Source organism: Babylonia areolata, chromosome 23 (assembly GCF_041734735.1).
Source record: "Babylonia areolata isolate BAREFJ2019XMU chromosome 23, ASM4173473v1, whole genome shotgun sequence".
NCBI classification, from domain to species: domain Eukaryota; kingdom Metazoa; phylum Mollusca; class Gastropoda; order Neogastropoda; family Buccinidae; genus Babylonia; species Babylonia areolata.
In genome coordinates, this window is record NC_134898.1 from 6,506,200 (window position 1) to 6,519,995 (window position 13,796).

Sequence of the window (13,796 nt, forward strand, 5' to 3'; positions counted from 1 at the left end):
GTCTCTCAGTGCGTTGGGGTGATGTTTTTGTGGGTTTTTTTCTGGTGAGACATGTTAGGAAGTGACTAGCAGCATGGCTGGGTTGTGGTTAGGGGTTGGACAGGATGGGTTTTGGGGAGAGGGGTTGTGTGACATTTGCACACAAGAAAATAAATGTTATGACGGGGGCAATAGCTGAGTGATTAAAGCATTGGACTTTCAATCTAAGGGTCCCGGGTTTGAATCTTGGTAATGGTGCCTGGTAGGTAAAGGGTGGAGATTTTTTCCAGTCTCCCAGGTCAACATATGTGCAGGTCTGCTTGTGTCTGAGCCCCCTTCGTGTGTACACGCAAGCAAAAGATCATACGCACGTTAAAGACCCTGTAATCCATGTCTGCGTTCGGTGGGTTATGGAAACAAGAATATACCCAGCATGCACACCCCTGAAAACGGAGTATGGCTGCCTACATGGCGGGGTAAAAAGGATCATACACGTAAAATCCCACTCATGTACTTACTAGTGAACGTGGGAGTTGCAGCCCACGAACAAAGAAGAAATGTTATAGACAAACACACTTGCAGAAACGCTCGCATGATGCAAAATACTAAGCATCATTGGTTTGGAGGTGTATGGTGTTGAAAGCGTGACGGTTACTGTCCGTGTTAATCATGTCATATGTCACATCCTAGCCTCCTGAGGATCTGGTTTCATGGTGAACGGGTGGGGAACTATGGTTTTGCTGCTTTTGCCTTAATGGGGATACCAGAGGTTCTTTCATTTATTGTGTCCTCTTCATCTGGAAATTTCTGTTTTTTTCCATCGTTGCCTTTGCTTCTGATTTTCTCTTTCTGTCATGTCTTTCTCGCCCATTGTCTGCCTGGTTAGTCTGTTCACCTGTGTCTTTTCCTGAAATGTCTGGATGTGACTACTGAGTATTTTGATTGTGTTGTGGTTTTTAGCCCTTGGGAAATGTGAGTTGCCTTTAGGCAGTCATGATTGTTGTGTGGATGTATGTGTGTGTTGTGTGTGTGTGAGAGAGAGAGAGAGAGGGAGTAGCAGTTCACTTTTGTCTTGCGGTGTGAGAACACATGGTATCCACATAACTAGTTGGTGAATCGCCAGAAATGCATGCAGTCACAGTTTGATAGGGAGTCTTCATTTCTTTGATGGATGAGGATTATTCTTAGACACTACAGACAGTGTATTTTATTTTCCATTTGCTAAGTTGTTTTGTTTTATGCTGTTTTCTGTTGTTTTTTTGTAGGAAACTATTTCACAATCACAGCCAGAGGTACCTGCTTCAGTTTTTATTTCTCTGTTCACATTTCCTTGGCTGTGTTCTGCATGCACCGCTGAAGATGGTTGATTAGTTCTGACTGCATTGTCTGTTTTTCTCTGATTAGTTCTGACTGCGTTGTCTGTTTTCTTCTGATTAGTTCTGACTGCGTTGTCTGTTTTCTTCTGATTAGTTCTGACTGCGTTGTCTGTTTTCTTCTGATTAGTTCTGACTGCGTTGTCTGTTTTCCTCTGACGAGTTCTGACTGCGTTGTCTGTTTTCTTCTGATGAGTTCTGACTGCATTGTCTGTTTTCCTCTGATGAGTTCTGACTGCGTTGTCTGTTTTCCTCTGACGAGTTCTGACTGCGTTGTCTGTTTTCTTCTGATGAGTTCTGACTGCGTTGTCTGTTTTCCTCTGATGAGTTCTGACTGCATTGTCTGTTTTCCTCTGACGAGTTCTGACTGCATTGTCTGTTTTCCTCTGCTTAGTTCTGAATGCATTGTCTGTTTTTCACTTATTACTAGTACTGACTGCATTGACCGTTTTTCTCTGCTTAGTTCTGAATGCATTGTCTGTTTTTCACTTATTACTAGTACTGACTGCATTGACTGTTTTTGTCTGATTAGTTCTGAATGCATTGTCTGTTTTGCTGTCCTTTGTACTATTGTATGCATGCACAGTGGTAAGTGTTCAAGGTGCAAAATCATTTAATCCGAAAAATCTTTTGGGTACATGGAAACATAACAAAGAAATTACAGGCCCACATCCTCAAGGTGTGCACTTGCACAATGAAGAAAAGAAAAAAAGGGGGAAAAGGAAGAAGAAAGGAAGAAGAAGAAGAAGAAAAAGATGGGTGATCCCATTGATGTGCTGCATGGGCAGCATGCACTGTGGTAATGGTAAGGGTAATTCCATTGGTGTGCTGCATGGACTGCATGCACTGTGGTAAGGGTAATTCCATTGGTGTGCTGCATGGACTGCATGCACTGTGGTCAGGGTGATTCCATTGGTGTGCTGCATGGACTGCATGCACTGTGGTCAGGGTGATCCCATTGGTGTGCTGCATGGACTGCATGCACTGTTGTAAGGGTAATTCCATTGGTGTGCTGCATGGACTGCATGCACTGTGGTCAGGGTGATTCCATTGGTGTGCTGCATGGACTGCATGCACTGTGGTCAGGGTGATTCCATTGGTGTGCTGCATGGACTGCATGCACTGTGGTCAGGGTGATCCCATTGGTGTGCTGCATGGACTGCATGCACTGTGGTCAGGGTGATTCCATTGGTGTGCTGCATGGACTGCATGCACTGTGGTCAGGGTGATTCCATTGGTGTGCTGCATGGACTGCATGCACTGTGGTCAGGGTGATCCCATTGGTGTGCTGCATGGACTGCTACTGTGTAAGGAATCCACGGACTCCAATAAGCTGATGTAGTCAGATACAGTGTGTTTCCGTCATCAGTCATCTGACAGTCAGCATGCCCATGAATGAAGCGTGGATGAGGGTGTGTGTGATATGCCTTCTCCTAGCTTCACTGCATGAGTGTGGGTAGTCTGACTTGTCCCTCCACCTGTCAGTCTTGGCTGCATGTCTGTGCCGTGACCAGGTGAAAGATGACCTGACATGTCTTGTCATTGTCCCTCCACCTGTCAGTGTTGGCTGCATGTCTGTGCCGTGACCAGGTGAAAGATGATCTGACATGTCTTGTCATTGTCCCTCCACCTGTCAGTCTTGGCTGCATGTCTGTGCCGTGACCAGGTGAAAGGTGATCTGACACTGTCTTGTCATTGTCCCTCCACCTGTCAGTGTTGGCTGCATGTCTGTGCCGTGACCAGGTGAAAGGTGATCTGACACTGTCTTGTCATTGTCCCTCCACCTGTCAGTCTTGGCTGCATGTCTGTGCCGTGACCAGGTGAAAGATGAACCGACACTTTGTCTGCTCAAAACCCTTGTCACCTGAAAGGGCACATCGTTCAATGAGAATGAAAAGCTGTCAGTAGAGTATGATATGTTAGTGTTTGTTGTCATGTGTCAGTAGAGTAATGTTATGTTGGTGTTTGTTGTCATGTGGCATGTTTGGGTAATGGTATGTTAGTGTTTGTTGTCATGTGGCAGTAGAGTAATATGTTAGTGTGTTTTGTCATGTGGCATGTTTCTCACAGGTGTGCTGACATTTCTATTGTTGTACACTTTAAAAAAATGATTAAAAAAAAAAGAAAAAAAGAATCAGCCACTTCAGGTAGTGGAAAGCAAAAAAGAGGACAGACAGATTTCTCATGTGGAGAAACAAATACAGACAGTGTATTAAGCGTTGATGATGAGCTGCACATAGTTGATGCTCTGTGTAACTGCTTTTGGGGAAGCAGGTGGTCAGTTTGGGATCTACTGCCTGCAGCACTGTGCGCTTTATTTGACAGTGCCTGTGTGTGTGTGACTCAGGTCAGTGACTGCACAGTACAGAGTGCTGTGTGCTGTACCTGACAGTGCCTGTGTGTGTGTGACTCAGGTCAGTGACTGCACAGTACAGAGTGCTGTGGGATTTACTTGACAGTGCCTGTGTGTGTGTGTGACTCAGGTCAGTGACTGCACAGTACAGAGTGCTGTGTGCTTTACTTGACAGTGCCTGTGTGTGTGTGACTCAGGTCAGTGACTGCACAGTACAGAGTTCTGTGTGCTGTACCTGACAGTGCCTGTGTGTGTGTGACTCAGGTCAGTGACTGCACAGTACAGAGTTCTGTGTGCTGTACCTGACAGTGCCTGTGTGTGTGTGACTCAGGTCAGTGACTGCACAGTACAGAGTTCTGTGTGCTTTACTTGACAGTGCCTGTGTGTGTGTGTGTGTGACTCAGGTCAGTGAATGCACAGTACAGAGTGCTGTGGGCTTTATTTGACAGTGCCTGTGTGTGTGTGTGTGTGTGTGTGTGTGTGACACTCAGGTCAGTGACTACACAGTACAGTGTGCTGTGGGCTTTACTTGACAGTGCCTGTGTGTGTGTGACTCAGGTCAGTGACTGCACAGTACAGAGTGCTGTGTGCTTTACTTGACAGTGCCTGTGTGTGTGTGTGTGTGTGTGTGTGTGTGTGTGTGTGTGACACTCAGGTCAGTGACTACACAGTACAGTGTGCTGTGGGCTTTACTTGACAGTGCCTGTGTGTGTGTGTGACTCAGGTCAGTGAATGCACAGTACAGAGTGTTGTGTGCTTTATTTGACAGTGCCTGTGTGTGTGTGTGTGTGTGTGTGTGTGTGTGTGTGTGTGTGTGACTCAGGTCAGTGAATGCATGGTAGTTATTGGTACAGAGTACATAGAAGTGGGTGTCCAATGCATGCTGCCTTAGAAAAGCAGTGTTAAACATTGTGTAGGTAGTGGAGGTAGACATGGAAACAGCTATCAGTAACCTCATGAGAACCACAGTGTAAAATTGGTGATGATTTGCATCACTTGAATTTGAAAGTCTTTACTCTTGACAACCTTTTTTTTTCCTTCTTCTTCTTCCGTATCTGTTGAAGTGTGCATCAAAGTGTGTTACTTAAGTCAGATGCATTATGCAACATATGTACTGACACTGACAGTGAAGGTAACTTGTTAACTGGAAATTATCTGGTGGTAATGTTGACATGCGTTGTGCAGACTGGTTTAGATCTTGGGTGTATTAAATAAGATGAAGACAGTTTTCATAATAATCATGAATGTACCTGGCTAAGTAACCATGTTTTCAAGGTGATGAAATTGTTTTTTTTACAAATTAGTTTGAAGCATATAGTTTAAAAAAAAGAAAAGATATTGGTCATTTGAACGCACTCTTTATATTGCTTATACATTTTGTGGATGACAGTCTGAATTATTTCTGAAGCATGATGAATGTGTGGAAATGAATGATTGAAAAAAGACTGTGTATTTCATGTGTGCAAAAAAGAAACCTGTTGATTTCAGAGATACTGATTATACAGGTGTATACAAAATATAAAAGTTTTTTTTTTATTTCTGAGATACTTACGTACATTTATATGCATAATATGATGCATGATATGAAACCTGTTTATTTTGAGATATTCATGTATGTCTGTGTACAAAATGTGAAAGCTGTTTTGAATGAAATGGTTCCTGTATGTGCTTAACATGAAAGCTGTTTATTACCAAGCTTCTGAGTGTGTGTGTGTATGTGTGTGTCAGGCATAGACTTTGAGGAGTTCCTGGGGATGTACAAGCGTCTGTTCCTGCAGTGCCGCACAGTGGTGTCAGGGGATGTGGAGGGCATCTTGTCCTCTGTCCAGCACCCTGCACCTCTCAAGGTCAGTATCCCCTGTCCACGACTCTTCACCTCTCAAGTTCAGTATCTCCTGTCCACCACTCTTCACCTCACAAGGTCAGTATCCCCTGTCCACCACTCTGCATCTCACAAGGTCAGTATTCCCCTGTCCACCACTGCACCTCACAAGGTCAATATCCCCTGTCCACCACTGCACCTCACAAGGTCAGTATCCCCTGTCCACCACTCTTCACCTCTCAGGGTCAGTATCCCCTGTCCACCACTCTTCACCTCACAAGGCCACTATCCCCTGTCCACCACTGCACCTCACAAGGTCAATATCCCCTGTCCACCACTGCACCTCACAAGGTCAGTATCCCCTGTCCACCACTCTTCACTTCTCAAGGTCAGTATCCCCTGTCCACCACTCTTCACCTCTCAAGGTCAGTATCCCCTGTCCACCACTCTTCACCTCTCAGGGTCAGTATCCCCTGTCCACCACTCTTCACCTCTCAGGGTCAGTATCCCCTGTCCACCACTCTTCACCTCTCAAGGTCAGTATCCCCTGTCCACCACTCTTCACCTCACAAGGTCAGTATCCCCTGTCCACCACTCTTCACCTCACAAGGTCAATATCCCCTGTCCACCACTCTTCACCTCACAAGGCCACTATCCCTTCTCCACCACTCTGCACCTCTCAAGGTCAGTGTCCCCTCTCCACCACTCTGCACCTCACAAGGTCAATATCCCTTCTCCACCACTCTGCACCTCTCAAGGTCAGTGTCCCCTCTCCACCACTCTGCACCTCTCAAGGTCAGTGTCCCCTGTCCCCTGTCCCATGTCCGTGACTCTGCACCTCACAAGGTCGGTGTCATCTGTCTGTCCTGTCAACACACTGTCCTTCCTCACTCCTTTAACCTGTTTTTCCTGTTGGCACGGTATGTTTAGTCACTTGCCATATAGCAGTTATTACTATACTCGCTAAACCTGTCCCCTCTCTGTCCTGACATGGAGAGCATGTTTATTTGCTATGTAATGATAATTATTATGCTTGTTAAACCTATTGTTTGTGTCTGTCCTGTGTCAACAGAGTGTGTTTACTTGCTAGGTTATAATCATTCTTTTTCTTGCTAAACCTGTTCCACATCTGCTCTGTCAGCAGAGTGTGGAATCACTTGCTAAACCTGTTCCATGTCTGTCATGTCAGCAGAGTGTTGAATCACTTGCTAAACCTGTTTCACAGCAGACAGGGTCCTCCCAGAAGTCAGTGGAAGCCAGGAAGCAGGTGAAGACAGAGAAGAGTGCCCCTCCTTTACCCAGCACCCCCCCTCCCCACAGTGCGGGTAGTCAGAATGGGGGCCATGACAGCTTGGTGGACGACCTGTTGGGAGGGGATGATGACTCCTTCTTCGATGACGTGTTGCCCTCTGGGGGAGGAGGCATGAACCTCTTCCCCAACAGGTCAGTGTGCAGCCCTTGGGGCCTCTCTGTCTCTTCCTTCTGTCCTTGGGGCCTCTCTGTCTCTTCCTTCTGTCCTTGGGGCCTCTCTGTCTCTTCCTTCAGCTCTTGGGGCCTCTCTGTCTTTCCCTTCAGCCCTTGGGTCCTCTCTGTCTTTCCCTTCAGTCCTTGGGGCCTCTCTGTCTCTTCCTTCTGTCCTTGGGGCCTCTCTGTCTTTCCCTTCAGTCCTTGGGGCCTTTCTGTCTCTTCCTTCAGTCCTTGGGGCCTCTCTGTCTTTCCCTTCAGTCCTTGGGGCCTCTCTGTCTCTTCCTTCTGTCCTTGGGTCCTCTCTGTCTTTCCCTTCAGTCCTTGGGGCCTCTCTGTCTCTTCTTTCAGTCCTTGGGGCCTCTCTGTCTCTTCCTTCTGTCCTTAGGTCCTCTCTGTCTTTCCCTTCAGTCCTTGGGGCCTCTCTGTCTCTTCTTTCAGCCCTTGGGGCCTCTCTGTCTCTTCCTTTTGTCCTTGGGGCCTCTCTGTCTTTCCCTTCAGTCCTTGGGGCCTCTCTGTCTCTTCTTTCAGCCCTTGGGGCCTCTCTGTCTCTTCCTTTTGTCCTTGGGGCCTCTCTGTCTTTCCCTTCAGTCCTTGGGGCCTCTCTGTCTTTCCCTTCAGCCCTTGGGGCCTCTCTGTCTCTTCCTTTTGTCCTTGGGGCCTCTCTGTCTCTTCCTTTTGTCCTTGGGGCCTCTCTGTCTCTTCCTTCTGTCCTTGGGGCCTCTCTGTCTTTCCCTTCAGTCCTTGGGGCCTCTCTGTCTCTTCTTTCAGCCCTTGGGGCCTCTCTGTCTCTTCCTTTTGTCCTTGGGGCCTCTCTGTCTCTTCCTTCTGTCCTTGGGGCCTCTCTGTCTTTCCCTTCAGTCCTTGGGGCCTCTCTGTCTTTCCCTTCAGTCCTTGGGGCCTTTCTGTCTCTTCCTTCAGTCCTTGGGGCCTCTCTGTCTCTTCCTTCTGTCCTTGGGCCTGTGATGGTATATGTGTTATGTGTGTGTGGCTGGTGACACTGGATGATGTGTCATTATTGGTGTGGTGGTGTGTGTTGTGGTGATGTTAGTGATGTGTCATTGTTGGTGTGATGTGTGTTGTGGTGACATCAGTGATGTGTCATTATTGGTGTGATGGTGTGTGTCAAGGTGACGTCATTGATGTGCCATTATTGGTATGATGGTGTGTGTTGTGGTGATGTCAGTGATGTGTCATTATTGGTTTGGTGATTGGTGTCAAGGTGGCGTTAGTGATGTGTCATTATTGGTGTGGTGGTATGTCGTGGTGACGTCAGTGATGTGTCCTTATTGGTGTGTGTGGTGTGACGTCATTGTAACTGGGCCGTGTCCACATTGCAGCCAGTGATGTGTTATTATTGGTGTGGTGGCGTGTGTTGTGGTGACATCAGTGATGTGTCATTATTGGTGTGGTGATTTGGGTCGAGGTGACTTCAGTGATGTGTTATTATTGGTGTGGTGGTGTGTGTTGTGGTGACATCAGTGATGTGTCATTATTGGTGTGATGATGTGTGTCGTGTGACGTCAGTGATGTGTCATTATTGGTGTGGTGATTTGTGTCGAGGTGGCATCAGTGATCTGTCATTATTGGTGTGGTGGTATGTGTTTTGGTGACTTCAGTGATGTGTCATTGTTGGTGTGATGGTGTGTGTGGTGGTGGCGTCAGTGTAACTGGGCCATGTCCACATTGCAGCCAGTGGCGACGGTCAGCGCAGAGCAGCAGGATCAGGTGTTGAGCTGAGCACACTGCTGTCTGGTCAATGTCTGTCCCCCTTCCTGCCCCCTCTTGTCCCTTCACTACAGGGGGAGTCCTCACACTGCCTTTCTCCTTTCAGTGCCCACTGGTCAGCAGTCACTAAATCGTTCAATCTTTTTGTGTGTGCCATTTGATGTTCTGAATCATGATGGACACTTCCACACTATATCTCTTTCACTTGACAAGATTTTCAACAGTGGATTTCAAAATCATCAGTTTGTTACAGAGCTGCAGATGTTAGCAGGTTATTTCTTGTAACCTGAATGGTTTAATCAGTTTGCTACTTGTGCAAAGCTGAAATTATTTGAAATTTACTGGTATAATTAGCATGCTACACACTGATAACCTATTTTTTTTATTTTTCAAGTCATCCGTTTTTTCAGAGGTCTGTTACTCCACCCTTTGCTTCAAATGACAAAAAAAAGACTTTACACTTTCTTGAATACATTGACAGGTGGTTACTGTACATCTGTATCTTGGTTTATATTGATCATTATTTTTGAAGTGTTGTCAGTGAATCTCTGCTTGAATGAAAGTCATTTGGCTGCAGTCTGAGGGAAGGCATCGGCAGCATTTTTAAAAAAATTGGCATTGGACATCAGAAGTAAAGCAGAAACACTGTCATGTCTGACCTTTCAGTGGCCAGTATTTGTCCTGTGACATACATTTTCAGTTTAAGCTGAAAATGAACTTCAACAAATTGAAAGAACTGTAATAGTGCTACACATTGCTCTAAGATACATGTCCAAGTTCAGCATAGGCAGGCTATTTGTGAAAGATGGTATCAGAATTGTGATGAAAGATGTTGTCAAGGAAATTTTGAGTATGTCACAGCAATACACACATATACTTTATGCAAACCGTTGAATGTGCAATGGACGAAATGATCACAGTGTTCCCAATGAGAAAGGTGTGAGAGGATTCCACAGTCTGCATGCCACATGCCCTCCTGTCAACTGTCCTACTGTCCATTAACTGTCCACTGTCTGCCCTGGCACTGTGTACCACCTGTACTCTTATCTCTCTCTATTATACATTCTGTGACAAGGGTGGGGGCAGTTGCACTGACTGACTTGTACAGAGGGTTCACTTGCCTTGTCCACTGAAACACACTGCACTTCTGCACACTGGTCTCTGTGGATGTGTGTGTGTGTGTGTGTGTGTGTGTGAGGGACAAGTGACCGTGTTGTGGTTAGTGGTGTGACAGCCATCAACAGACAGACAGACAGCATTGTGATGTAGAAACACTCCATGCACCATGTAGTGTCCACATTGTTGTGGTCAGTGGTGTGACAGCCATCAACAGACAGACAGCACTGTGATGCGATTGTGGAAGCGCTCTATGCAACATGTAGTACCCACCTGGAAACATCTCCCACAGCCTCACCACTTGAGGTGCTGTCAGGTTGGTCTGGGAAAACCCTACGAGACAGAAGGAAAACAGGGAGGGGGTGTGGTGTGGTGAGGTGGGGGTAGAGGGTTGGAGGCTTCCTGATGCCTGTTGAGATGAGCTTACTCGGTGAACACCTGTGCAGGACATGCCACCTGTAGGTCATGTTTGTGTAGCTTCAGTTCTATACTCTGCACAGGCACTTAATCAATGCATAGACTGTGTATTCTGAACACTAATCATACGAATATCTACATGGAGTTTTCTGTGACAGCTCTGCTTTGAGTCATATAGAATACTGTACATAAGATTCTTCGAATATGCTTGGAGCTTTGATATTTGTGTACTGAATCCCATTCTCTGGAACTATACAGCGCTTCACTGAATGTGTTTGGCATTTCTGTCTTATCAAACAATATGAGGCTTTAAATGTTTGTTAATCTTTCATGGTTATGATGAGTTGGGTGTTGTTGTTTTTTACAAGATCTTGCAAAATTTATATGTCATTGCCTGTCACTGAAAATTTTGTTTCGACCTCTGAAAGATGTCTTTCAATCTATTTCTGTTTTTAACTGAGATCAGTGAAAGGGAGGGATTTTAACTCAGATTGTGTACAAAGTACATTGAGTTTAAGATGACCTGTATGAAGCTGTGCCCTCTGTGATGACAGCGCACACCACACAACCTGTGTACAGCACTGTCAACAGACTGTGTCACCTTCTCTGTCAGTCTGCACACAGGTGACGGCACTGCACCATTACCTGTACATACCTCTCCTCTCTTCCAGCCTGTGTCTGGCATTCCTGTATCTATTGTGTACTGTTCAGTATACACTCCTGAAGCATATTGCATTCCTCCACTGTATAATATCTGTAATCATGCAACGGAGAAACAAGCCACAGGAAGAGAAGAAAAATGTTCGTTTTAACCATTACAGAATGGATTATCTTGGTAAAGAGGTCAAAACAGTGTTGAACAGATATATGGTAAAGTGATCATTATAAACAGTACAGAACAGATATATCATGGTAAAGTGATCATCATTAACAGTACCGAATGGATATAAACTGGTAAAGTTATGATTATACACTAACACAGTACAAAATTGATATATCATGGTAAAGTTATCATCATAGACAGTACCAAATGGATATAAACTGGTCATGTGATCATCATACATGTTACAAAATTGATATATCATGGTAAAGTGATCATCATACATAGTACAGAACAGATTTGTCATGGTAAAGTTATCATCATACACAGTACAAAATTGATATATCCTGGTAAAGTGATCATCATACATGGTACACATTTGATATATCATGAGAGTGATCATAAACAGTATAGAACCGATTATGAGATATAGTCAGGTGATCGTAACACATATAGAATGGCCATATCATTACAAAGTGATCATAGGGCATACAGAATGGCCATATCATGACAAAGTGATCATAAACAGTGCAGAATGGCTATATCATGACAAAGTGATCATAAACAGTACAGAATGGCCATATCATGACACAGTGATCATAAACAGTACAGAATGGCTGTATCATGACAAAGTGATCATAAACAGTACAGAATGGTTATATCTTGACAAAGTGATCATAAACAGTACAGAATGGCTCTTTCATGACAAAGTGATCATAAACAGTACAGAATGGCTATATCATGACAAAGTGATCATAAACAGTGCAGAATGGCTATGTCATGACAAAGTGATCATAAACAGTGCAGAATGGCTATATCATGACAAAGTGATCATAAACAGTACAGAATGGCTCTTTCATGACAAAGTGATCATAAGGCATACAGAATAGCTCTGTCTTGACAAAGTAATCATAAACAGTACAGAATGGCTGTATCATGACAAAGTGAACATAAGGCATACAGAATAGCTATATTATGGCAGAGTGATTACGGTGTAAAACACAGAGACAATTTACTATTGTAAAATGATTATTATGCATGATACAAAATGAATATATTTGGTAGAAAGATCAGTGCAAACAGCAAGTAATGAATATGTCATGGTAAAGTCATCATCATAAACACTACAGAGTGATTAGTTATGATAAAGTGCTCATCATAAACAATGCAGAATGAATTGTTATGGTAAAGTTATCATAAACAGTACGGAATGAATAATTATGTTAGGGTAAAGTCATCATCATAGATAGTACAGAATGAATAATTATGTTACAGTAAAATGCTCATCATAAACAGTACAGAATGAATAATTATGTTAGGGTAAAGTTAACATTATAAACAGTACAGAATGAGTGATTATGCTACGGTAAAGTGCTTATCATAAACAATACAGAATGAATAATTATGCTACAGTAAAGTGGTCATCATCATAAACAGTACAGAATGAATAATTATGTTAGGGTAAAGTTGTCATCAGAAACAGTACAAACTGAATGATTATGTTATGGTAAAGTAATCATCATAAACAGTACAAAATGAATAATTATGTTATGGTAAAGTCATCATAATAAACAGTACAGAATGAATGTTGATGTTAGGGTAAAGTCGTCATCATGAACAGTACAGAATGAATTATTATGTTAGGGTAAAGTCGTCGTCATGAACAGTACACAATGAATTATTATGTTAGGGTAAAGTCATCATCATGAACAGTACAGAATGAATGATGATGTTAGGGTAAAGTCGTCATCACGAACAGTACACAATGAATTATTATGTTAGGGTAAAGACATCATTAACAGTACAGAATGAATAATAAAGGTAAAGTCATTATCATAAACAGTACAGAATGTTTATGTTCGGGTAAAGTGCTCATTATAAACAGTACAGAATGAATATTTAATGGTAAAATTATCATCATGAACAGTACAGAATGATTATGTCTTGGTAAAGTGATCAGTGTAGATTTCTTAGAATTAATACATTAAAGTGCTTGTTGTAGACAATGCTGTTATGGTAAAGTGATCAATATATTATGGTAAAGTGATTGATGTACAGTATATATGATTGTAAGTCGATCAATGTACTAAAGTAAAATAATTTCAGCAAACAATACAGAATAAATGTATTATGGTAAAGTGATCAGTGTAGACAGTACTGAATGAGTATTTTATTGTAAAGTGATCAATGTTGACAGTACTGAATGAATATGTTATGGTAAAGTGATCAGTGTAGACCGTACTGAATGAGTATGTCATGGTAAAGTGATCAGTGTAGACAGTACTGAATTAGTATGTCATGGTAAAGTGATCAGTGTAGACAGTACTGAATTAGTATGTTATGGTAAAGTGATCGGTGTAGACAGTACTGAATTAGTATGTCATGGTAAAGTGATCAGTGTAGACAGTACTGAATTAGTATGTTATGGTAAAGTGATCGGTGTAGACAGTACTGAATGAGTATGTTATGGTAAAGTGATCAGTGTAGACAGTACTGAATGAATATAATTATCATGGTAAAGTGATCAGTGTAGACAGTACTGAATAAGTATATCACTGTAAAGCAATCAGTGTAGACAGTACTGAATGAGTATTTTATTGTAAAGTGATCAATGTTGACAGTACTGAATGAATATGTTATGGTAAAGTGATCAGTGTAGACCGTACTGAATGAGTATGTCATGGTAAAGTGATCAGTGTAGACAGTACTGAATTAGTATGTCAT

The 13,796-nt window shown here is 43.2% G+C and overlaps 1 protein-coding gene across 5 annotated transcripts in view; it reads left to right on the plus strand.

Moving 5' to 3' along the window:
- The window catches only part of LOC143298352 (uncharacterized), a 40,572-nt gene that overhangs the window by 12,106 nt on the left and 14,670 nt on the right, over window positions 1-13,796 (plus strand). For 2 of the 5 annotated variants that reach the window (XM_076611238.1, XM_076611234.1), the window contains 3 exons: window positions 1,245-1,271; window positions 5,434-5,552; window positions 6,753-6,970. In XM_076611238.1, coding sequence (XP_076467353.1) covers window positions 1,245-1,271; window positions 5,434-5,552; window positions 6,753-6,970 — 364 coding nt within the window. The remainder of the gene's footprint in view (window positions 1-1,244; window positions 1,272-5,433; window positions 5,553-6,752; window positions 6,971-13,796) is intronic. The other 3 variants (XM_076611235.1, XM_076611236.1, XM_076611237.1) reach the window with 3 other exon arrangements.